General features: G+C 36.2%; 1 protein-coding gene and 1 long non-coding RNA gene across 2 annotated transcripts in view; both read left to right on the plus strand.

Annotated features, from left to right (window-relative positions):
• Positions 1 to 26,341, plus strand: part of LOC306640910 — a 925,259-nt gene that overhangs the window by 451,166 nt on the left and 447,752 nt on the right. The gene's annotated exons all lie outside the window — the stretch shown is intronic.
• The window catches only part of TYR (tyrosinase), a gene marked incomplete at its 5' end in the record, with an annotated part of 98,752 nt that continues 86,961 nt past the window's right edge, over positions 14,551 to 26,341 (plus strand). Inside the window, 2 exons of the mRNA XM_079105590.1 lie at positions 14,551 to 15,369; positions 25,711 to 25,927. Of these exons, the coding sequence (XP_078961716.1) occupies positions 14,551 to 15,369; positions 25,711 to 25,927 (1,036 nt within the window). The remainder of the gene's footprint in view (positions 15,370 to 25,710; positions 25,928 to 26,341) is intronic.

Below are 26,341 nucleotides of genomic sequence, written 5' to 3' on the forward strand. Positions count from 1 at the left end.
TGACGAATGCGAATTTTTCCAGAAAGAAGAGGATAAAATGTATTGAAAGAAATGAGTCAGGACAAATGTATCTTGGGAACAAGCCATCATGGACAGTGTCATATGAAACCAGCTCAGATCAGGTTTGGCAGGCCAAAGTCGAGGGAAGTCACACAAGTGCCAATTTAGTGAATGTGTTCAGAAATTCATATTTAGTGAGGAAAGAGAAGTGAAAAGAGAACATTCTCTAGATAATTTAGCTAAATATTTTTTCCAATAACCTTTTTTTGTGTGTAAAATATTATTCTGTTTTGCCCATTAGGAAAGATATCACTTGAAGCCTGAACAATGAAGTTAATTCTTTTCCTTTCTCTAAGATATGTTTCTTACTGTAATTTCATGGGTGGGTTGAATATTTGGCATTACACTACACTCTCACAGAGGTCACTGGGAATCCAGGAAAAATAGAGGCTATTTGGGGAAAGACATTGAATTCAAGTGGCGATCAGAAATTATAAACTGTGATATGGCCCTAGATTTGGAAAGAAATAGTTTAAAGCTGAAGACAAGGCGAATGACGTGTTTGAAAGTATTTCATTTCCATAAACTATGAAAATGTAACATTGTTTTTTAACAACTTACAGAATTAGACCAGGCAGGCATTATTATTTCCTTTCTATAGTTGTGGAAGTTGAAAATCAGAGAGGTAAAGGTCTTTGCTCAAAGTCACACAGAACATGGCAGCCCTGGAATTAATTTGAACTAATTTGTGACCCAGTTTTTCCAAGATAAATATACTAACCTAGAGTGACCAGTTTTTTACTTGATTTTATTTTAGACTCATTTTCTAGTCTTTCTTCTTTTCTAGATTAACATGTGAATTTTTTCCCAATATGATGAATTTGATTTATTTATGTTGTTTGAACACTTTTATGAAGACTGTGGTAAGAGATCATCCTTCATGATGAAGCACTTGAGAGTTGCCTGTGTAACCTTGATTTTGGTTTGAGTCTTGATGTCCTCATCCACCTAGAACCAGCTGTGGCCCTTACAGTCACAGCCAGCTTTTGGGTGGTGTTGCCTGTAGCAGTGTCCCCAGCCCATTAAATTCAGAGTCTTTAGGAAACATAGAGTTATTATATATTATATAGGGAACATAGAGACATTATATTATATACAAGCAGTGCTATGTGTAGGCAGAATAACTTTATGATTGAATATATTCACTCAATAATTTACAAATGCATATGCACACTGCTCTGAAAATGCATATAAATTCATGTCAGGTGGGGGAGAAAAAGTATTCTTTTACCCCCTATTGCGAAGTACATGGCTGACACCTATATAACAAAGACAAGGTTAACAAGAGAAAAGCATAGTAAATGTATTTGGCACGAGTATTAATTGACACAGGAGCCTGCAAAAACGAAGACCCCAAAATTCTGGAAAAACTTAATATTTTATTCCTGAGTTGGTAAGCAAAGCTGAAGAGAGTCATGCAAAATTATCTTTAAAGAAAAAGGGGTTATGACCTGATTTTTATAAACTGAGGGAAGGGACCAATTTAGCCTTGCTTGTTCAGATTCTCCTAGGCCTGTGTGTAAGTGGCACCTAGGTTTCTTCAGGGAAGAAGAAAGGAGGTTAGAGAATGACCTTTAGGTTTTATGACTTACTCTGAAGAATTCTAGTTTCCATGACACTAATTTTGTGGAAAAAAACAGGGTAAGGAAAGGTCAAAGAGAACTTCCTGTTTCTGTAGCCCCCTATTCCACCTTCATGAACTCAGAACATCTGCAACCCACTGTGCCGTATGGTAGCTAACGTATCATGATATGATGCCCACAATACAGAATTGCTAGACCAACCGTTTGTCCCATTTTTTTATGTTCCATAAATGCTGAAAGTTATGTGCTTTCTACTATGGAATCTTCATAATTCATGAACACTTCGAAGGTTGCATATTTTAGTTCCATATTTTGACTCAGTATATAGGTTTGCTGTAATGACCAAAGAGGTTGTGCCATATCTCAGCAGCCACTCTACAATTCTACAGTTTTTATTTTTTTCCTGCTAGCCTATATTTTGTATAATGTATCTTAAAGAATACCCTTTGTTCCTGAAATGCAAATTTTGTTCTTTGGTACTACCATTTAAACAATTTCTAATAAACATTTATTATAAGTAGTGTTTGCATTAAGCAATAGCAGAAACTAGTTCTGCATGTGATAGAACTATGCACATGGAAACTGATTTCAAGAAAATTAATATTCTGCCTTCAGTATCATTTATAGATAGATCAAGTGAAGCAAAATAAAAAATATATGAGTCTTTCTGCATTGTGGTAGCACAACTTTCATAATACTTCAATAGCCTATGGTGGCCAATTTTGAGTGAGTGTTAATGAATAACTGAGACATAATTATCCAAGGACCACCTTCAGGCTGAAGCAAGGTGTGTCTAAGACTCCTTTAAAAAATCTGATCCAAACATAGCCAAGTGCCCAAAGTTCACCTTTAGAACAGTTAAAAAATATTTTGTCACAAGCAATGTATAAAGTCAAATAGAAATAGAAGGGTTAACAGAGTAAAATGCAATCAACAGGTAAAACTAACAAGATAGTACAATAAAAATTATATACCTATGAGATTTAGAATTATGCAGGAAGATGTGGCCTCCACAGTTTACTAGTAGCTTTATATTAAGCAACAACTTTAATTTCCTTAATTATAGTTATATATAATATGTACCTTGTAGGTTCCTTTTGAGGATTGAATTAAAAAAAAATGTATGCAAAATGCCTAGTCCAAAGTAGACATCCATCTATAAATAATGCTGCCTGAAAACGATTGTGAAATAAATAAATAGGTAAATCTTAGTCTACTCCCTTTCCTGGCTAGGCCTCTAGGAGGACATTAACAGAATGTGTCCCACATTCTCTTATGTCCATCTGCTTTCACAGTGTGACTTCATACCATTCCCACTCTATGCTGTGTTTATTGCTGGGTTCCTTCCTCCTGACATATTGCCTGACATTACATTCAAATGAGGCCCAATCCCTTTCATATTTCTTCCCTTCCTCCTCCACCTCTACCTTCTCTGTGTCCACAATGATACTTAAGATTCATAACCTAAAACACAAAGATTGGATAAATAAGTGTGGCGGAACATAGGTCCTCCTTTTATTATTTAAGTTTTTCAGTATAGTTGAAATATTTTAAAACTTCACAATCTATTTCACCAAATTAAAAAAAAAAATAAAAGAAATTGGTCATGTGGTCATCCATCCATCTATTCCCTGTATAATACAGATATTCTTCAAGGGCTGAACAGTGTGCCAGGTACTCAGCAAAGCCACATTTTTACCCTCGAAGGATGAATGTTCTGGAAGAAGCTCAAAACATAGCAGTAGATTATTGCAGAACTTTGTCTTGAGTCTGACAAAGGTGAACTATGGTTATGGCAGAGGAAAGTCCTTAGCCTATCCCAGGAGATGGGTCTGCAGATCAGCAAAGATTTTCCTAAAGCTACAATACTAAACTGAATATTACTGTGTGAATAGAAATTGTGCAAGAGAATAAAGGAAGAAAGAATTCTTATTAAGGGAAAGAATTTGTACTAATTCCTGAGTCCTAAGGAAGGAAGACAGCTCAGTGTAATTGTAGAAGTTCAGTATCCCAAAGAACAAGGTATTAATTGGAAGAAAAGGGAAAATCAGAATGTTGGGTAGAGAACAAAAAAGGGCTAATTTAAAATAATAATATGTAATTATATGTAATAAAAGTTATTTTCTAGCTCTTCACACTGAAAAAAGTCTAAAAGTAATAAAAATTCTATAATGATGAATATCACTAGTACCCAATTTATAGTCTTTAATAAAAACAGTGAACATATCTTGAGGACTTTAATGAGTGTCAAACCTTATTCTGTGTTTAACATATATTATATCTCTTAAACATTTCAACTCCAAAGAGCCCTACATGGTAGGGCTGAGCACAAGTGAAATAATTTTTTAAAATCCTAAATAAATCCCTCCTTTCCCTTCATTTCCCTTTGTCTAATCTAATCAACCTTTATTCTTCCCCTCCTCACTCTCCCTTGTTGTGAGTTAGCATCCACATATCAGAGAGAACATTTGGCCTTTGGTGTTTTGGGACTGGCTTATTTCTCTTAGCATGATAGACTCTAGTTCCATCCATTTACTGGCAAATGCCATAATTTTCATCCTTCTTTATGACTAAGTAATATTCTATTGTGTACATATACCATATTTTCTTTACCAGTTCATCTGTTTTAGGGTACCTAGGCTAGTTCCATAGCTTTGCTATCGTGAACTGAGTTGATGTAAACATTGATGTGGCTGTGTTGCTGTAGTATGTTGATTTAACATTATTTGGATATAAACAAAAGTGAGATAACTGACTCAAATGGTGGTTCCATTCCAAGTTTTTCAAAGAATTTCCATTCTGCTTTCCACAGCACTAGCACCAATTTGCAGTCCCATCAGCAATATGAGAGTACCTTTCTCTCTATATCCTCACCAACAGTTGTTGTTACTTGTACTCCTGATGATTGCCATTCTGACTGGAGTGAGATAGAATCTCAGTGTCGTTTTAGTTTGCATTTCTCTAATTGCTACAGATGTTGAACATTTTTTCATATATTTGTTGACTGATGGTACTTTTTCTATGAAGTGCCTATTCAGTTCTTTGCCCATTTATTAATTGGGTTATTTGTTTTTTTTTTGGTGTTCAGTTTTTTTGAGTTTTCATACATCCTGAAGATTAATGCTCTACCTGAGGGGTGAGTGGTAAAGATTTTCTTCCATTCTCTAGACTCTCTCTTCACATTCTTGACTGCTTCATTTGCTGTGAAGAAGCATTTTAGTTTGATACTATCCAATTCTTTGTTTCTTTTTTAAAAAGTTAAGCATCTTTTTATTTGTTTATGAAGTTAATTTTTATTGTTTTTGATTCATTGTACACAAATGGGGTGCAACTTTCATTCCTCTGGTTGTACAGGAAGTAGTCACACTGTTTGTGTAATCATATGTTTGTCTCATTCCATTATCTTTCCTTCCTCCTGCCCCTCCTCACCCCTCATTTTCCTCTATACAATCCATCCTTCCTCCATTCTTGCCTTCCTACCCCTCACCATTATGTATCATCATCCACTTATCAGAGAAAACATTCAGCCTTCATTTTTTTTGGATAGGCTTATTTCACATAGCATGATATTCTCCAACTCCATTCATTTACTTGAAAATGTCATAATTTTATTCTTTCTGACTGAATAATATTCCATTGTGTATATATACCACAGTTTCTTTATCCTTTCATCTGTCAAAGGGCTTCTAGGTTCATTCCACAATCTAGCTATTGTGAACTGAGCTGTTATAAATATTGATGTGGCTGTATCACTGTAGTTTGCTGATTTTAAGTCCTTTGGGTATATAAACAAAGGAGTGGGATAACTGGGTCAAAAGGTGCGTCCCTTCCAAGTTTTCTGAGTAATCTCCATACTACTTTCCAGAGTAACTGCACCAATTTGCAACTCCACCAGCAATGTAAAATTGCGCATTTTTCCCACATCCACACCAACATGTATTGTTGTGTTCTTGATAATAGCCATTCTAATTGGAGTAAGATGAAATCTTAGAGTTGTTTTCATTTGCATTTCTCTTATTGCTACAGATGTTGAAATTTTTTCATATGATCTGTTGATTGCTTGTAAATCTTCTTCTGTGAAGGGTCTGCTCAGTTCCTTAGCCCATTTATTGATTGGGTTATTTGTATTCTTGGTGTAAAGTTTTTGAGTTCTGCAGATTAGTGCTCTATCTGAAGCGCATGTGGCAAAGATTTTCTCCTACTCTGTTGGCTTTCTCTTCACATTGTTGATTGTTTCCTGTGCAAGAAATAAGCTTTTTACTTTGAATCTATCCCATTTATTGATTCCTGCTTTTATTTATTGTGCTTTGGGTGTCTCAAATTTACTTCTTGTGCTTTAAGAGACTTGTTAAGGAAGTCAGTTCCTAAACCATATGGTGGAGAGTTGGGCCTACTTTTTCTTATAGTAGGCACAGATTCTCTGGTCTAATGCCTAGGTCCTTGATCCCCTTTGAGTTGAGTTTTGAGTAGGTTGAGAAGTAGGGGTTCATTTTCATTTTACTACATATGGATTTCCAGTTTCTCCAGCACCATTTGTTGAAGAGGATATCATTTCTTCAATGTATCATTATGGCACCTTTGTCTAGTATGAGGTAACTCTACTTCCGTATGTATGTCTCTGTGTCTTCTATTCTGTTCCATTGGTCTTCTTGTTCATTTTGGTGGCAATATTACTATATTATTATAGTATATTATTACTATAGCTCTGTAGTACAATTTAGGACTGGTATTGTGATGTCTTTTGCATCACTTTTCTTGTTAAGGATTGCTTTGTCTATTCTGGGCCTCTTATTTTTCCAAATGAATTTCACGACTGCTTTTTCTGTTTCTATGAAAAACATTATTGGAATTGTAATGGGAATTGAATTAAATCTATATTGCACTTTTGGTAGTAGGGTCACTTTGACAATATTAATTCTGCCTATCCAAGTGCATGGGAGGTCTTTCCATCTTCTAAGGTCTTCAGTTTCTTTCTTTGGTGTACAGTATTTTTTATTGTAGAGGTCTTTCACCTCTTTCATTAGATTGATTTCCTAGTATTTCTTTTTTGAGGCAATTGTGAATGGGATAGTTTCCTAATTTCTTTTTCAGCTGATTCATCAGTACTATGTAAGAATGCAACTGATTTATGGGCGTTAATTTTATATCCTGCTACTTTGTTGAATTCTTTTATGACTTTTAGAAGCTTTCTGGTGGAGTGATTTTTTTGGGGGGGGTCTTCTAAATATATAATTATGTCATCAGAAAATAGATACACTTTGAATTTTTCTTTTCCTATTTGTATCCTTTTAATTTCTTTCTTCTGTCTAATCATTCCGGCAAGAGTTTCAAGGACTATTTTTAATAGGAGTGGAGAAAGAGGGCATCCTTGTCTTGTTCCAGTATTTAGAAGGAATGTTTTCAATTTTTCTCCATTTAGAATGATGTTGGCCTTGAGTTTACCATATAGAGCTTTTCTAATATTGAGATATGTTCCCATTATACCTAGTTTTTCTAGTTTTTTGAGCCTGAATGGATGGTGCATTCTGTCAGATGCTTTTTATGCATCTATTGAGATAATCCTGTGGTCCTTGTCTTTAAGTCCATTAGTGCGATGAATTACGTTTATTGACTCCCATATGTTGAAACAGCCTCACATCCCTGGATGAAACCCCACTTGATCATGACACACTATCTTATTAATATGTTTTCATATGTGATTTTTCCAGACTTTTACCAAGAATTTTTGCATCTATGTTCATCAGGTATATTGGTCTGAAGTTTTCTTTCCTTGATGTGTGTTCATCTGGTTTTGGTATCAGGGTGATACTAGCTTCATAGAATGAGCCAGCCTCTTATGGACTGAGACCTCTGAAACAGTGAGCCCCCAAATAAACTTCCTCTCCTAAAATTGTTCTGGTCAGATCTTTTAGTCACAGCAGCAAAACAAAGTCTGACTAAAACAGAAATTGGTACCAAGAAGTGGGGTTGTTGCTGTGACTAACATGACCATGTGGTCCAAACATTTTTGGAGCACTTTGAAATTGGTCAGAGAAATGTTGAGATGTGTAGCATTACAAGTTGGAAATGCTTTAGATTTTAGTTAAGTGGAGTTTAATGACTGATTCTGGTGAGAACTTAGAAGACCAGAATGGCATCAGGACCATGGACAGTGAAGACAGAGCTCAAGAAGTTTCAGAAAAGGAGGACTCTATAGGAATTTGGAAGAGAGGTCATGCAGGTTATGTTCTGGCTGAGAAGTTATCTGCCTTTTGACCATGTTGTAAAATTTTCTATAAGGCTGATTTTAAAAGTGATTCAATTCTTAAAATTAGAATGGCTATTATCAAGAACACAAACAATAATAGATGTTGGCATAGATGTGGGATAAAAGGCACACTTTTACATTGCTGGTGGAGTTGCAAATTGGTTCAGCCACTCTGGAAAGTAGTATGGAGATTCCTCAGAAAACTTGGAATGAACGTACCTTTTGATCCAGTTATCCCACTCCTCATTTTATACCCAAAGGACTTAAAATAAGCAAACTACAGCGATACAGCCACATCAATGTTTATAGCAGCTCAGTTCACAATAACTTGATTGTGGAACCAGCCTAGATGCCTTTCAAAAGATGAATGGATAAAGAAACTGTGGTATATATACACAATGGATTATTATTCAGCCACAAAGAAGAATAAAATTATGGCATTTGCAGGTAAATGGATAGAATTGGAGAATATCATGCTAAGTGAAATAAGCCAATCCCCCAAATCCAAAGGCTGATGTTTTCCCTGATAAGTGGAGAATGATATTTAATGGGGGTAGGGGTGGGGGGAGTGAGAGAAGAATGGAGGAACTTTGGATTATGTCAAAGGAAATGAGAGGGGGGTATATGGGAAATGGTGTAATGAGACAGACATCATTACTCTATGTACATGTGTGATTACACGAATGGTATGGATGTACATGGTGAACAACTGTGGAAACGAAATGATGTTCCTCATTTGTGTACAATTAATAAAAAAATAGTCTGTAAGAAAATAAAAATTAAATAATTAAAAACAATAAAATAAAATAAAATCCTAAGAAAAAAATCTGGTAGAATAAATTTCTAGGCAGAATAGCATTCAGGAAGTGGCATGGGTATTGCTGGTGGCTTCTAGCCTGTTTACTGTGATATTCAGGAGCAGAAAGATTTGGAAACTTGAAAAGCAGATGTAAAACTGGGAGTAAGGTAGTTATGGTTGTTAAAGACTTTACTGCTACTAAAGAAATTCTGAAGACTATGCCCAGAGACAATGAGAAAGATGGCTTGAGGACATCTTCAGTTTCAAGGGAGTAAAAGACAAAATTCTCTTGAGAAGTGACCAGTGAGGTACTCTTCTTGCACAAGAGAGCCTAGGAAGTTTTTCAACATGCTGATCCAACCAGACCTTCAGAGGCTGCTGCAGTCAGTGTCCCTGGAGGCTTGGCTACTGCTCACGATGGTGGTAGAACTTGGCATCAAACACATGGTGCTGGTTCTACATGAATGAAGGATGTTGGCATTAGGGGGTTATGGAGGCTTCCATCAAGATTTCAAAGGAAGGCCTTGGAATCCAGGAAAAGTACAGCAGGGTTGGAATCCCTGTGGGCACCCCCTGAGAAGGCAAGGAATGGAGATTTGAGAAGGAATCCAAAAGACAGTGGAGATCCCTGAGAAGTCAAAGGTGCCATGGAGACTCCCAAGATTAAGTAATGCCAGTAATGTGGGACATCATCCTAGGAAAGTTGCAGTAATCCAGCAGAGACAAGCCCCTTGGGCTGCAACCAACAGGCTGCAGGGGCAGAGCTATACAAGCCCTTTGGAGAGGTCATCATGCCATGTGTGCCAGATGCTGTTCACAGAATTATAGGACTTCTTGCCCATCTGGATTTCAGTATTGCTTTGGTCACATTCCTTTCTTCTAGGCCCCTATTTTTGTGAATGAAAATGTTTACTCTGTACCTATTCATATATTGGATACTTGTGAAGTGTTTTTAATTTTACAGGAACTCACAAATGAGAGATTGCCTTGAGCCTCAGGGAAGACTATGGACTTGAACTTTGAGCAATCTTTGAACTGTTGAGACTATGGGGACTTTTGGAAATGGACAAAATTTATTTGCATTGTGAGATGGTTACAAGTTTTTGGAAGCCAAAGGCAGAATGTTATGGTTTGGATGTGAGGTGTCCCTCAAAAGCTCACATGTGAGAATGCAAGAAGATTCAGCGGAGAAACGATTGGGTTGTCAGCGTATTGACCCAATCAGTGAATTAATCCCCTAATAGGGGTTAACTGAGTCATAACTGAAGTGATAGGGTGTGGCTGAAGAAGGTGGAAATTAGGGCGTGGCTTGGAGGTATATGTATTTTTATCTGGCCAGTAGAGTATCTCTTCCTGATCATGTGAACTTGTTCCCTCTGCCACACTCTTTCTCCATGATGACCCACCTCACCTTGAGCCATGCTGAGTGGATCCAGCCTTTTATGGACTGAGACCTCTGAAACCCTGATCCCACAAATAAGCTTTTCCTCCACTACAGTTGTTCTCGTTGGGTCCTTTTAGTCACAGCAGTGAAAAAGCTAACTAAAACAGAAGAGTTCCCTACTTTTCTATTTCATGGAACAATTTGTGGAGTATTGGTTTACATTCTTTCTGCTTGTTTGTTCATTTTTCAGAATCTCTGTTGACATGATCTTTGCTTCCTGTATTTTTTTCTGGGGCACCATTTTTACCTCACAGATCAATTTAATTATGAACAATCTAAACTCCCTTTGTGTCATTTCTCCCACTGTGGTATCAATGGATTCTGTTATTGAATTATATTGGTTTGTCTGAGGCAATTTATTCCCTGTCTTTTTCATGTTCTTTGTGGATTTACCCTGACAACAGTGTGGTTTCAAGGCACAGAGTTTCTACCTTGTGAAATTCTAGTGTCTCTGAAGGTTTCCAGTGCCTCACAGGTTAGGGGGGGCATACACATAATAACAACAACCAATGCAAACAATTTACAGTATCAAACCAAATAGTTCTTGCTTTGGAATCTATGATGTTACTTGTCACAATAAACAGAGATGATATGATCAGTTGTTGCCCACGTAAAAACCATGACTTCACATGTGGCTTTACATTTTTATGTTGTGTACAGGTATAGAAAAAAAAATAAATGTAGGATGTGATGTTTGTGAGGGAAGAGGAGAGAAAATAGGAGTAAAAAAAAAAAAAAAGGAAGTGTGATAGATATATAGATGTTGGCAACTAGCAGAAGAAACAAGAGAAAGAGAATCCAGGGAAACAGATAAGTGAGAGAAAAAAAGTGTACAGAATAAAAATTAACAAATTAACAGTAAAAATGAAAATAAAAGTAAAAGTACAGGAACAAAACTGATACAGTGTGATCAAATATCAGTCCTCTAAATATTGATCCGTGAGAAAGAACTGCCTTAGTAAAATTCTAAGAATAAGAGAAAGAAAAAAAAAAACTGGTTTGAATATGTTTAAGTGTCTATAAACCATTCAGTTCACAATGGAACAGAGAGTAAAAAAAGTAAAAATATAAAAACATAAAATAAAAAAATTAAAATTAATTAATTAATTAAAATAAATAAAATTCAAAAGAGGATCTTGATGAAATATTAGCGAATTGTTTCCATTGAAGTTCCAAAGATTCTTGGCTTCCCTTCTCAGGTATGTTAGGTGGGGTTTCTGGAGCATGATGGGGGATCCTACAGACAGGACTCCTGGGGGTGGGGTTAAGGTTTAGTTAGCCTCCAAACTCTTCCTCAAATGGTCTGAAGATTTTAAATCAGCTTATCTCCCAGGCCAGGCTGGACCCTGCTGGGAGACTGTCCCCCAGGAAAAACTCCTGGGTCTCACTCCTGTGTTGGAGGGGCCAATTCTTGTTCTCCTCCGATATTCATGAACTTTGGGTTTTTAGGACTCTGGGGTTCAGACTCCGAACTCCATCAATTCCTCTTCCCCCTTTGAATTCTCGGCCTGGTGTGATTCACCTAACCAGATAAGACTTTCCCAGCTGAATTTTCAAGAAGCCAGTCTTTCAAGTGGTCATTCTGGAGGGGAAAGGAGGGAAGCCAGGTGTGTTTCTCGAAACAGTTCTCTCCTATATAAACCCCTCTCCACTTTTGATTTCCTCCTGGACTCTTAGACATACTCTATGCTGTGCATTGTGAGTTTGCCAAACCTGTTTTTCAGGTTAGGCACAGTTGTCAGGATTGGGATCCTCTAGTTGTCACTCCCTGGTACTGGAGACACAAAATAGTTCCTTCCTCTGATTTTCCTTATAGCTGGAGAGATTTGGCTTATTTTTATTTCCTACAAAATATTGTTGTACAAGACACCCTTCAGGTTAGTCGGGTAGTGTTTTCGGTCTCTGATCTCTCCATATCCATGGGCACTTCAGAGTTCCTAAAATTGGGGGTTCCTTTAATAGATGTAGTGCTCTATTGCTGTAGTGCAGGGGTGATTGCACCTGCTGGTGTTGCTGCCAGTAGGAGCAGTGCTCAGATTTATTCTTTATTTTATTATATCTAACCACCTGATCCTGATCTGATTTGAATGGCCTAAGTTAATTCCCAGAAAAGCTCCCTTCTCTTACCTTGCTGAGAAGTGGTGTGTCTGAATTCTTGCTTTCACCCCATGGTACAACCAGGAACGCACTTTCTCTACTCCACCATTGGAGTCTAAACAGGTTGAGATCTAGGAACCCAGTACTGGTACTAGTACACCTATGTATACTGGAGGAGACATCAGAATATACATTGGGGAGGAATATTAAGAACTGTCAATTTATAGAAATCAAACTCAAGGAAATTATGAGGACGATGTATATTTTAGTCATTCTTCTAAGCAGGTTCTGAAGATACCAAAAAATAGAATTGGGAGAACAGAAGCAAAAAGCCCTTAGAAAGTTTAGTGGGGAGGTTCTAAGTTATTTTTCAAGGAAACTGTAGAACTAGAGCAGTTGAATTCTGTGTGCAACTAGATGGAGAGTTACAAAAGGTCATGTGTGGTAACAAGCAATACAGAACCAAGACTCCCCAGGGACAAGAAGCCCTGTGTTAATCTCTTTTTGGCTCTGAAAGGAGAGACATAAAGGACTAAGCCTCCTGGAGGAGATCATGTGATAACTTCCTGATCCCAGTCAGAGGCAGCATTTCCATGGAAACTTTTCTTCTTTTTTTTTCTGCTCCCACACACTGCTCCATCCACCTGCAAAGGCAGCGTTGAGATTCAGGAGAGTCGTATGGAGGAGCCTTGACATTTTTCCAAATAATGAGACAAACTCCAGTAAAAAAGAAAAGAAAGCAGAGTAAACTGACATTCCAGTGTTGCTAGAAAACTAGGGCTTTTCCTAGCAACATCAGAAAAGGTCCAGATACAGGTGATTTCCTCAAACTTACACTTTTACTTGTTCTTTATGTTTAGAGGACCACCCAGCTTCATTGTGAAGCTAGATAAGGAAGGAAGCCTTCCTGAGGAGTGTGATCAGACATCTCTCACCTTGTCACTCTTCAACTCACAGAAGGTCTCACCTCATTGTAAAATACTTAGTCAGTCTTCAAGACTTTCATGAACTGGTCCCAGGTTTACTTACCTGTGGTATAAGGGACCTGTCTGAATCTAATGCTCCAACTCAGCAGATGAAATGTAGCTCCCACCTCCAAGTCTCCCTGGCTCAGGTATTGCCTCTATTCTTCATCACTGCAACTTATGCCCACCTTTGAGGTTGGACTCAAGGGGCACTCACTCAGTAACACTCAGATGCCTTTAGCCAAAACTATATAACATTTTTCAGTGTTCTCTATTCACAAAAATATCCCTTCTATTAAGAATTTGATGGACTTATTATCTATAGTGGTTAACTTAAAACTAATACATGTAGCTGAAATGTTATTTTTGACATATATTTCAAATTCCCTAGTTCACTGTACAGAAAAGTAACTCCTAGAAAAGTTGAGATGATCAAAAAGTGTTGAAAGATATATCACTCCTTATTTATTCACTCACTAAATTGAGAATTGCTTTGCAAGAATCATATTGAAATAAAAATCTCAAATGAATTCCTGACATCCAGAATTTATGGGTAAGACAATGTGGCTATGGTATGACACACACACACACACACATTCGCACACACACAGAAAGAGAGGGATCAGAGGGGGGGGGATTTTTGGAAGTCTTTTTAGAAATATTCACACAATGAAGCAGACCACCAAGCTATCAGTGTGAACTATCTTTAATAATAGTTAGAAAATGCATCAAGATAATCAGGGAAAAGTATCAGACAGATTTTTTCCTTCTGATACTTTCTATAAAATGAATAAGCTAAGGCATATTGTATATAAGAAATAATCTCTGGTCTCTGAACAAAAGCTCTCTCTGAAAATTGAGTTCTACAAAAGTTGTAATCCATTTATAGTCTCTAAGGAACATCAGTCTTGTGCCTGAACCCAGAACACTGACTGCTGACTTTTCTTGATAGGAGAAGCTCTATTCCTGACAGAACCTCTCACTTGCAAATACAATTCACCATTAATTTCATAACCAATGAACTGACTTTGCTTAGATAAGGCATTATTACTATTAACCATTATTAATCTAGTAACCACCACCATTAAATTATTAATGGAAAATAGTATTTCTTTGCTTAAGCTGATCCCACTGTGGGATGTGTGCCAACTAAAAAAAAAAACTAATAGTTAATCATGTGCTTTTCAGAAGATGAAAGCTTATGATAAAAGCTGACAGTACTCAATGTTGGAGGTGGGAGTGGAGTTTATAGGTCTTAGCCAAAACATGTGATAGTCACTGTTAGGGTAGTTGGAAAAAGAAGTCTGTGGCTCCAGTTAACCTCCTTAAGCAGATCTGTAAGCACTAGAGGAACAATGCTCCTGGCTCTTTTGTGCTGCCTGCTGTGGGGTTCCCAGATATGTGCAGGCCATTTTCCTCGAGCCTGTGCCTCCTCTGAGAGCCTGATGCAGAAGGAATGCTGCCCACCCTGGAGAGGTGATGGAAGTCCCTGTGGCCAGCTTTCGGGCAGAGGCTCTTGTCAGGACGTTCTTCTATCTAATGCACCACTGGGGCCTCAATTCCCCTTCACAGGTGTGGACGACCGGGAGTCTTGGCCTTCTGTCTTTTACAATAGGACTTGTCAGTGCTTTGGCAACTTCATGGGATTCAACTGTGGAAATTGCAAGTTTGGATTCGGGGGACCAAATTGCACAGAAAAGCAACTCTCGGTGAGAAGAAACATCTTTGATTTGAGTGTCCCAGAGAAGGACAGATTTCTTGCCTACCTCACTTTAGCAAAGAGTACTATCAGCAAAGACTATGTCATCCCCACAGGCACCTACGGCCAAATGAATAATGGATCAACACCCATGTTTAGTGATGTCAACATTTATGACCTCTTTGTCTGGATGCATTACTATGTGTCAAGGGACACATTGCTTGGAGGATCTGAAATCTGGAGAGACATTGATTTTGCTCATGAAGCACCAGGTTTTCTGCCTTGGCATAGACTTTTCTTGTTATTGTGGGAACAAGAAATTCGGGACCTGACAGGGGATGAGAACTTCACTATTCCATACTGGGACTGGCGAGATGCAGAAAGCTGTGATATTTGCACTGATGAGTACATGGGAGGGCGCCACCCTGCAAACCCTAACCTACTCAGCCCGGGATCCTTCTTCTCCTCTTGGCAGGTAAAACGTGCTGCTTGTGTAATGTAAGAGAAGAAATGAACTTTAGCCATTGCTCTTCAGGGGGTCTTCATCTTGATTTCCCAACCAATGTAGGAAAGGTCCCCTGTTAGGAGATATCAATGTGCCTTGTATTTTCCCTTTATAGAACACTTCATATTTGTAATTGAATAGATATTTGTGTGATTATTTATTCAATATTTATTTCCTCTACTAGGCTTCTCAACTTCAATGAACAAAGGTACTTAATTTATCACTTTATTTTCCAGAACCTGAGATGGTACATGACATACCACAACAGCTCTAAAAGTACTTATGAATGAAGGAAGGAAGGAAGGAAGGAAGGAAGGAAGGAAGGAAGGAAGATTTAGATTGATAAATTACTTAACTAGTGCTTCTGAACAAAATTATTAATATAATAAAATTCATATGGTATACAATTTAAAAATACAAATCTCTGGCCTTGATCCAGACTCACTGATCAGAATCTTCATGGAAGGGTCCTAGGAAAGCATGGTTTGCTAAATGTGTAGGTGATTATTAGTGTATGAAAGTTTGATGAATACTGATTGGATTATTTTGTTTAATTTATAAGGATCCTGAAGTTCAAATAGGTAAATTAGGAAAACTGCTAATGTTCATTGAGCATTTGGCATGTATGAAGTCCTGTTGCAATTGTCTTTATGTATTAACTCATTTAATACTTAATATCAAACTGTCCCCCTTTCAAAGGTATAAAGTTATTATGTAATTTGTTTTAAAACCACAGTTGTTGAATAGCAAGGATAATATTTGTTCTTGGACAGTCTGAATATATAATTTACAAGGGAATGACTGCTATTGTGTCTTGAGGCAAAGGATTGGTCCACTCTCAAATTTTCATTAGACAGCAAAAGAAATTAATTTTCTTCCTAAGAACTTGCAAACTTTAGTTACAGCAGAAGGGTTTTCAATTTTCAAATTAAATTCCTATTCCTCCTATTTGAATTTTTTTTCATTCTGAATTAGCAACAAAAGGTAAGAAATAAGTGTGTACTTATCATTTAAAATAAATATAGATGGAAGAAATGTTTTTCTGCTTGTCTTTCAAAATTTCCTAATGCAGCAATTCTGGCCAGCAATATTTTATAGAATTAAGTACAATGTTAGAGTGAGATGAGAAGAAGCTTGCACTCACAGCCCCACATGTGCAGTTCTGATGTGTGAATGGGCTTTTCCCATGGTGCTCACACACACTTGAAATTGAGGTCATTGAAAAATAGCCACTAATTTCTAGCATCAGCCGAGTCAGCTTTTTACTAAAATTAGTGAGTATATTTGCATGGGAAAGACTGAGGAAATGTGTATGCATAAGAACAATTTCAGTAAATCTTCAGATTTCCTAACTTAACCAGGTTTTCAATTCTGAGACTATTTCAATGAAATTGATACAGATGTGATAAAATAGGTTGGAAATCATAATCTAGAGCTAATGTGTTATTGTATTGATATTATATTATATTCTTATCATTAATTATAATGTATATTATTTTATAATATGCTATATATAAGTTTTTACACATGTTCCACATGTAGGACCATGGGACAAAATGGATTTATCTATAAAATATAACACTTTTCATCTCACCTCCTATGTTACTGCTTAAAATACTGTCAAGCTTTGGCATTTATACTTCCCTTAACTTTGTAGCTTCACTTGACCCAGAAAGACTGAAGAATTGTCTGAATAACAAAATAAATAAATAAATAAATAAAACCCTACAATATACACACTGAAGCTCAGTGGAGAGATATAAACTGATATTTAGATGCCTGAGGTGTACATTACCAGAAGGTACCCAGAATTGTATTTGAGTTTTTTTTCCTAAATCATTTACGGATTATTAATTGAATTATTTCCCTTCTCTCTTTATGATTATTGTCAATTTTATTACTTTCTAAAGAAAACTGGTCAGACTGAAATGGTTACAAAATTAACTTCAGTCTTGTTCTGTGAGTAAAGTGCTATGTGGGAATAGGCTTTTCAGATAAAATGAGGAAACAGAGTGAAGGAAGTCCATTGAAGAGAAACAAGCAAATAGCAATTTAAATAAGAGAGACTAAATGAATGAACATTTGCTGTTTGATCTCTGTGTGTGGTATCAGGGATAATGTTGCAGAAGTGACAAATGCAGCTTGTGATGTCTGTGTCCTTTTAATCGCACAGCCTCTCTTGTTAAAGAGTCCTTCAACCATTAGGATCAAGTTTTGTTTTTTTTTTTTTTTTTTTTTTTTTAACGTTGATTTACTTCTGTAGTTCTCAGTATCAAAATCACCTAGGAAGCTTAATATTTTAAAAGTAGTTGCATGGGCTTCACAAATCTAACTCCTTGCCAGAAATTCAGATTGCTGTGAAGTTTGGGCATCTGTGTTTTTAAAACCTCTTCATGTGATTCTAATGTGTAGCCAGCTCTGAGAACTACTGATTTAATAAATATGGAGATTGTTTTGGTATCTCTTTGCTTTCACTGTATAAAAACACAGTTCCGTAATAAACACACCATTAATTTGAATGTTTTTTCCTTAAATTGAACACTCAAATTAAGAACTGGACTATTTTGTGTAAGATGAGAGCAAATAGCTTCCAGGCTAATACCTTCTGAATTAGCTAGGCTGACAGCTACTCTGATACAAAGCCTCTGGTTTTGGCTGGTTTTAGACATTTTCTTACTTGACACACGAACAGAGCATTCAGAGATTTGATAACATTCATTAACTCTGGAGGACTATTCAATGATATCGAATGTAGTGTCCACATTTCATAAAATATAGTAAGGCCAAAAATGGTAGAATGATTTGTCCAAGGTCACACATCTAGGCACCAAAAATCCAGAGACTGACTCCTTTGCTATTTATGTCAGCTATTTTGTTCTTTAGGCTCAGAAAGGATTGAATAAACCACTGATTGTGGATGTACAATTTGGGTTCCTTTAAAACTCATGTGCACCAGACAATGTATGAAAACACCACTCTTTTTGTTTGTATTGTAATGAAAATTGTCTGTTACACCTTTACTGATTCACCTCCCTTACTTAGATAGCATTGGACCCCCCTGCTTTGTGCCATCCTTACACTTTGCAGAGATTTATACCATCGCACCTGTAACTGTTCAGTATATGTAATATTTTTCAAGCCCGTCTGTGCCTACTAGACTGTCAGACACTCTGAAGTAGAGACCATTTGTAAATGAATATTTTTGTATCCACAGAGCTCAGGACAGTTAATTGTACATGTAATAGGCTTTATAAATGCATACTGAATTGAATAAAATTTAAAGATGAAGAAATGCTAGCTCCAATGCCAACAGATTAAAAAAAAATTACTTCTGCATGGATAGATTTTTTTAGGACTTTAAACTGTTCTTTATAACCTAGTATCCTCAAAGCTGAGGAAACATCAATGCCAATAAGCAGCCATTCAAAGTCTGGAGTAAGACATTTTGTGTAGATCTCTCTGTTCTTTCTCTATAAATGTATATGTGTACTGGCAAAGAAAGGGAAAACACAACATCTGAGTACCATTTAAATAAAATTACCTGGCAGAGCTACTATGAAATAAAACCACACATTGAAATAGCATATAAAAGATGTTAGTTTTCTTAGAATGTTTATATTCACAATTCTTGTTAATGTTTGTTTAATGTCAGAAGCTTTTGATGTCACCAGTTAGAAGAGTCCATTACTTTTGGAAAAAGATGGCTGCTCAGTAACATTTAATTGCAAAATAACTATATTCACATGATTGGATCCAATATTATGGAATGCATAGATAAACTAGCAATAAAAAGAAAAGATATGTCAAAGATAACTATAATGATGAGTCAAAATAAAGAGAGAAAAAACATTTCCTGGGTGATAGACATGAGTGAAGCATGGTCAGGGAATTCACTCCATCAGGTGAAAGGCACATCACATGGAAGCAAACAGTGGGAAGAGAAAAAGCCACATTTCAGAAGAGAGTCATGGGTTTGGGTAACCATGACAACAGCACAGTGAAATAACAGCTTCTCTTTTTTCTTCATGAAAAAGATTCTGTGGAATGTCATATGCTTTACATTTTTTTTCAGATAAAACTCTAATGCCATAACAGAATCTTTGCTCCTGAAATATTTTAATAGCTGAAAGTTTGTTGCTATTTCTTAAAAGTTAAAACATTATTTAGGTTCACCTTCCTCATTAATACCTGTTTTCTATCTCCCTTTATTTCTTTTGAATTGGCATATTTGATTTTTCCCCCAGCAGATACTATAAATCACTTGTATTAAAATAGAGAAAACAAAATCCTTTTCAGAAGACCTGAGCTCCAATTCAACCTCTGTCATTTACCAGATAATATTAGACAAATTATTTAGAATATTTGATCATTTTTTTTTGTAATAGAAGAAAAAACAAGGTGCAATTATCAAATATGTTTTCTGTATTAAGAGGACTAAATGGAAGGGAAAGAAATAGAACAGATAGTAGACTTTTTGAGTCAGATAAACATAAACTCAAATAGACTTTTGTAACTTTAAGTCCCAAAACAAGTTACTTATTATTCTGAGACATTTTTGTTTCAAAATTAGAATAATATAACTTAATATAATATTACTATGAAGTAAGTCATAAAATCCTTTTGTGTAAAATAATTTTAGTAAATGATATATTATGTTCCATGTGTGTAAAATATTATGATATATTTTTCAATGGTATATTCTAGTTAGTTATTTAACAATGGATATCCAAACAATGTTAAAGATTTGGTAACCTTGCCAATGGTCTTATATTAAATAAAAATTATAATGGTCATCATTATTAAAACTCTGCAATTGGCATTACACTATGTGCTTTACATATATTAGATTATTTGATCTTTAATGAGAAGTTGTCATAATCCCTATTTAAACATGAAAAAACTTGATAGTGGGTCTAAGTAATTTGCTTAAGCTTATGTAGTTTTAGAGTCAATACTGGAAATCATGTCTTTCTGACTATAATTGTGTGATCATAACCATAATGCTGACAATTTCTCCTACTCTGCCTCATGTTTCAAATATAAAGACAATGATTTGAAATTAAATTTCCAAATGATTTCTGGACCAGAGTAGCTTTCCTCCTTGCTACTAATACCTCTACTCGTCAAAACCCTTAGTCACTTGGCATTTTAGCAAAAATACTTCCATTCAACTTCTTCAACTTAACTGAGTTTTCCGTCATCATCTTTTAGGCAGAAGAATCTTTTGAAAATATCCTGAGGTTTATTACTCAAAAAGAAATAAAAATTATGTGCTTGCTGAGGTATCTAGTTAATCAACATCATGAAGACAACAAAAACCTTACATTCAGTGCAAAGGTTTGTTGTAATCAACTATTCCTAAGTTATTAACAGGCAAAAAATAAATGTAGTGGATATGGTGTTCTGGTTCTGACCCTAAACATATGACAGCTGACGAGTCACTCAACCATTCTAGTTTCCAATTATTTGTGGATAAAGAGATTGAGGAATGATGAAAAGCTTGAGGAAAACTGGAAACTAACACTTATTGAAGCAGGAACTACTGGCTGAATAGTTCCTTTTCATATATCTTATCAAAGTATGATTGAGGAAATTGAGATTAGCTAAAAAGTCTGCTCATTGCCATAGTACTGTAAATAACTGAGCCATAACTGAATCCTGCATCTACCTAAATTTGGAGCCCAATTATTTTTCTACAACACAGTGCTTCAATTCATAAATTATATCTTTGTGGCCAAAATTCAAAGTAGTTTCTCTAAAAGTCTCTTATCTGACAGAGTAGCAGTCATCCCTGGGGGACTATTCATTCAATTCCTCATGCTGATGATTTAATTTGCCTTTACAGGCTCATAGATTGCAAATTCACTGGGGCAGGAGACCTTCAGGATTGTCTTCATTATTTTCAAATATGATGCAGTTGACCAGGAAGGCTTTAAATTGACTTTAAAAATATTCTTCCATGCATGTTGCCTATTGTCCTTAAAAATAGTAATCATGACACAGAGCTGCAAATCCTACTAACCTGTTGTAGTTTTTCACAATCAAGCTGTTTCCTTATCAATAAATTGGGATAAAATCATAGAAATACATGGTGTAGTTATGTGAATATAAGTTTTAAATTGTATAGACAGACCCTCATGGCCTGGGATGGGTTGGTTTATATATGTTTAAGTAAAGAATGATATCTCTTTGGAAGTATATTCTAAGGCAAAGGTCAGTACCATAATGGGACCAGGAAAAACAGGTGTTCCATACATGCTTGTGGCTGGAGAGTCATTGGCTCATTCATTGATTTTGTTCACTCATCCCACAAATATTTATTTATTTTCTATAGAATGCCGCACACAATTCTATATTCTAAAGATAAAGAGTAAACAGCAACACAAAAATTTAAAAATCTGTCCTTAGGAAGATTACCTTTATGCAAGGAAGGTGATAATTGTTTATCGAGAGAAACTAAAATGAAGAAAGCTTAATATCATCTACCTAGTGGTCACGTGCTTCCTAGGGGGGTATACCCCTGTTGTGAACCACCAAGGATGGCAGGGTAGATTCTCTTGTACTTCATCTTCCACTTAGAATTTTTATCTCACTATTGGTTAATAACTCTGTTTCATTGAATCCAAGACACCTATGATTTTAAGATGAAGTGTTACTTGATGTGTTAAGAAGAAAAATCTGAAAATTAAATTTTGTTGTTTTAATTACTTAGAATGTTTATTTTGTGCTTGTTGAAAGAGCTCTTTCAGTTCATTTAGTGATATATTTTTATCATAGTTTATTCTTCTGCCTACATATAAAGAAATTACAGATTGAGTATCCCTTATCTGAAATGCTTGATACCAATACTTCAAACTTGAGATTTTTTATTTTGAAATATTTGCACCTACATAATGAGATGTCCTGAAGATGAGGCCCAAGTCTAAACACTAAATTAATTTATGTCTATTACACCTTCTAGATGTAGCCTGAATATAATTTTATACAATATGTGAAGCACATTTATGTTTTGACTCATTCTATAATGAAAATAATTTGGTAGATTCCTAAAGCTCCTTTACATTCAGAGCCAGATCTTTTTGGATTACTTTTTTAGTCAAAGTCCATTTTTACAAATTCTTTTCCTTGGCCCTAAATAACAGAGGATATGAGATACATGGCAAGGAATGGGCATTCTTATCTACAAGCAGAGTCATGGAATGGACAAACACAAACAGTGTCCAGAGAAGAGTTGGCAGTCTGGCTTTAGCAGCAGAAACACACAGGATGTAAACAAATGGAAAATGATTTCCAGATTCAAGATGTGTTTTGGAGAAAAAATTGATAATGTTGGCTGAATGGATTAATGTGAAAGACAAAGGAGAATAACATACAAAATACAATTCACTGGTTTCCAGCTTGCCCAGGATGATTCATAGGTTTCTGGCTTGAACTACAGGATGGCTGTTGTGAAAGGAAGCACAGGGAGAGGAACAGGATTTTATTTTAAGTGTTATATTTGGGATGCATGTAAGATAGCATTGAAATATTAAGTCAAAAAAGAATATATACATTTAGAACTCAAAGGAGTTGTCAGTTACTAGAGATGGGAATTTAAGAATCCTTATCAATGTAGTTATCATGTAAACAATGAAACCAGTTGATACAGCTGAAGGAGCAGAAGTGGAAAAACAGGAAAGAATGCGGTACTGGCCCAAGCTCTGGACCAGGGAAAGCTTTGCAGCAAAAAATCAATGTGGTTGCACAATGACCTATGCTCAGCCAATCCCCCAAAACCAAAGGCCGAATGTTTTTCCTGATAAATGGATGATGATATATAATGGGGGTAGGAGGGATGGGAGGGTGAGAGAAGAATGGAGGAACTTTAGATTATGTAGAAGGAAATGAGAGGGAGGGGAATATGAAGAATGGTGGAATGAGGTAGACATCACACCCATGTATGATTACACAAATTCTATGAATCTATATTGTGCACAACCATAGAAACGAAATGATGTACCCCATTTGTGTACAATGAATCAAAATGCAGTCTGTAAAAATAAATAAATAAATGAATGAATAAATAAATAAATAAATAACAAGAAGGAGTGGAGTCTACATTTGAAACTTAATAATCTGTGACCAGGATCCTGGAATTCTTAATAATTTCATCCTTGAGTTTGTGTTTTAAGTGAAGTCAGAGGGCCAAGGAGCCACCATGTTCTGGGATGTCAGCACGTGTGACTCTACTCCTGCATGCTCTCTGTCTCCTCGTCACAGCTTCTTTGACTTCTTTGGTAATGGCCAAGATTTAATGAATCTTGGCCATTACCCCATATCCTGGCAACAACCCCATCTAGTCTCCCTCTCCCCAACATCTGCTTAGGGCCTTGGGTAGGAGGCCCTCCCTTTCCTGGCAAGGGCTCTGGTGCAATCAAAGGGCGGGCTGGGTTTGGGTGTGGGGCCCACAGTGTGTTGGTACAGGGTAAAGCAGAGACCTGCCCTGCCCAGGCTGGAAGTACCGAAGTGTGTCCTACTAGTGATTCATTAACATAGGGGGCTCTTACTCAATGCCATCCACCACTGAATGGATGAGAATCCCTTCGAATTCTCATGTTAAATCCCTAACTCCCATGTCCCTGTATTTTGAGATATGACCTTAAAGGGATAATTGGTCAAATATAGGAAAGACTTGGAACATCATCTTAGGACTTTGACTTTAATTCCGGTTGGAAATAATTCATGCCCAGAAAGCACCTAATTTTACTTTCAGCTGTCACAGTTGTAATTCACAGAATGGACCGATATTTTCTTGTTAGAATCTCAGGTTCTTATTGTCAGTATGGAGTCTGCCTCCCATGAGTACTCCATCGTTCTTTTGTTTAGTTTTCCTTCCTGATTTTCTTCCTTTTCCCCAAACAATATCAACTTTAATCTTGCAAAATTCCTCCTATAATCAAATCCACAAGTTTCATTTTACACTTTTAAACCTTGACTACCAAGTTCACATGCAGATTTCTGGGACTCATCTGTCCCAAATTCTCGCACAAGACCTTTAGCATGGAGTGTCTAAAACACAGACAAAATCATATCTGACTCACAGGGCTTTCTTCTTACACAGTCACATTGATGTGCAGAGGTCAGAAAACCCATCCATACGAGAGAAGGAACCAATTTATACAGAAGTAGGCAACCCTGTTCAACCACAAATTAAATCATTTATTTCAGGGTTTGCCCTTGAACACATGCTAACATAATATCACCCACTATTATTTTTACCAAATATTTCCCCCCCAAAAAATTCTGTATCTGAAGAATATGGTTTGTATTTGAAAGGGCACTGTATAAAGCCCTTTCTCCCTTCCTTTGCTAGGTTGACCAGAGTGTAATATGTTTATGTTAAATAACAGGCATCTCAAATCTGTAGTCAATCTCAAACTTGGTGCAGGATTAAAAGTACTCTAAAGTACTGAAGATGGAGTTGAAAAACTTGGGTTACAGTGGTAATGTTGCCATTCAACTTAGAAAAATGTCATTTCTCTATATCTAAGACTCCTCATTTGTTATGGTAGAAAGTATTGCCATATGATTTAAATAAAGTAATTCTTGTTCTATAGTTTCTTTAAACTTTTTCATATAAAAATTTGAGGAATTATCAGTTTTTAAGATGATGATTTTCCAAAAGAGTTACATCAGTCCTAGCTAAATTAAAGAATCAGGGAAATTACTATGCTTAAAAAGCTACCAAAAATTGTTATTCTGCACATCAAAAAATAAACATTACCAATGCAAAAATTTATGACAAAAAAGCATAAAGTGGAATTATGCCCAATCCTTTACATTCTGAATATAATATGCACTGATACTAATGAAGTACATTTTAGCTGTTTACTTGTTGACCACGCCAGGGACTATGGACTTTTAGATGGAAAGGTAACTGCCTTTATTATTATCAGCCCCAGCCCCAGCACTGGGTACAGTGCTTAACACATGATAGATGTTTAAAAAATATTCATTGAATTAGTTTTCCTTTCAAGTATTCATATGATGTGGTTATTTTCACCAAAATTTGATATGTGAACCATAGGAAATGTAAAATATTAAAAACTATTTTTAAAGTGGTAACTGCAAGACTAGAGCCCTACTCTGGATTTTAAATTGCATGGCCTTTTCTGAAAACTTCAGGAAACTGCTTTCTTTAACAACTTATTTTAAAATATTAATCTGATGGTTAGAAATCTGAAGATGGTAATCAGGATTTCAAAGCTCCCCTTCTTCTTTCCTTGACTCAGAGGTGATAGTAATTCCTTGCACATAAAATATTTTGTACAGATCATCTGTAGTCGCCTGGAGGAGTACAATAGACGTCAAACTTTATGCGATGGAACCCCTGAAGGACCTTTACTACGTAATCCTGGCAACCATGACAAAACCAGGACCCCGAGGCTCCCGTCCTCAGATGATGTGGAACTTTGCCTAAGACTAACCCAGTATGAATCTGACTCCATGGACAGAACTGCCAATTTCAGCTTTAGAAATACACTGGAAGGTAAAAACTTTATTTTCACTCACTTTTTTTCCCTGAATCTCTTATCCAGAACCTTGCACTCAGAAGTGTTTGAGAATTCAGAATTTGCTGAGTTGAGTAAGGTCCTGTGTTGAATACACCTGTATCGACAATAAACCTAGTAGACTCTGGGATCACACCATAATCCAGCACACTAATGATGCCTCAGCAAATTGTATAAATATACATATTCTGGGAATAGAGACCATAAGTAGCCTAATGGTGAATAAAATCAGGTTATTTCAAAAAGAGAGTATTGGTGCAAAACAAAATAATTTCATTTTCAGAACTTTTTATATTGTAGAAATACAGATATAAGAGTGTGGATGTATTTTCTTAAGTTTCAGTGCTTTCTTCCTTTGGTTTAAAATATTCTAGACAATGGGTTCTTTGAGG

The sequence above is a fragment of the Sciurus vulgaris genome (genome assembly GCF_902686455.1).
Source record: "Sciurus vulgaris genome assembly, chromosome: 11".
NCBI classification, from domain to species: domain Eukaryota; kingdom Metazoa; phylum Chordata; class Mammalia; order Rodentia; family Sciuridae; genus Sciurus; species Sciurus vulgaris.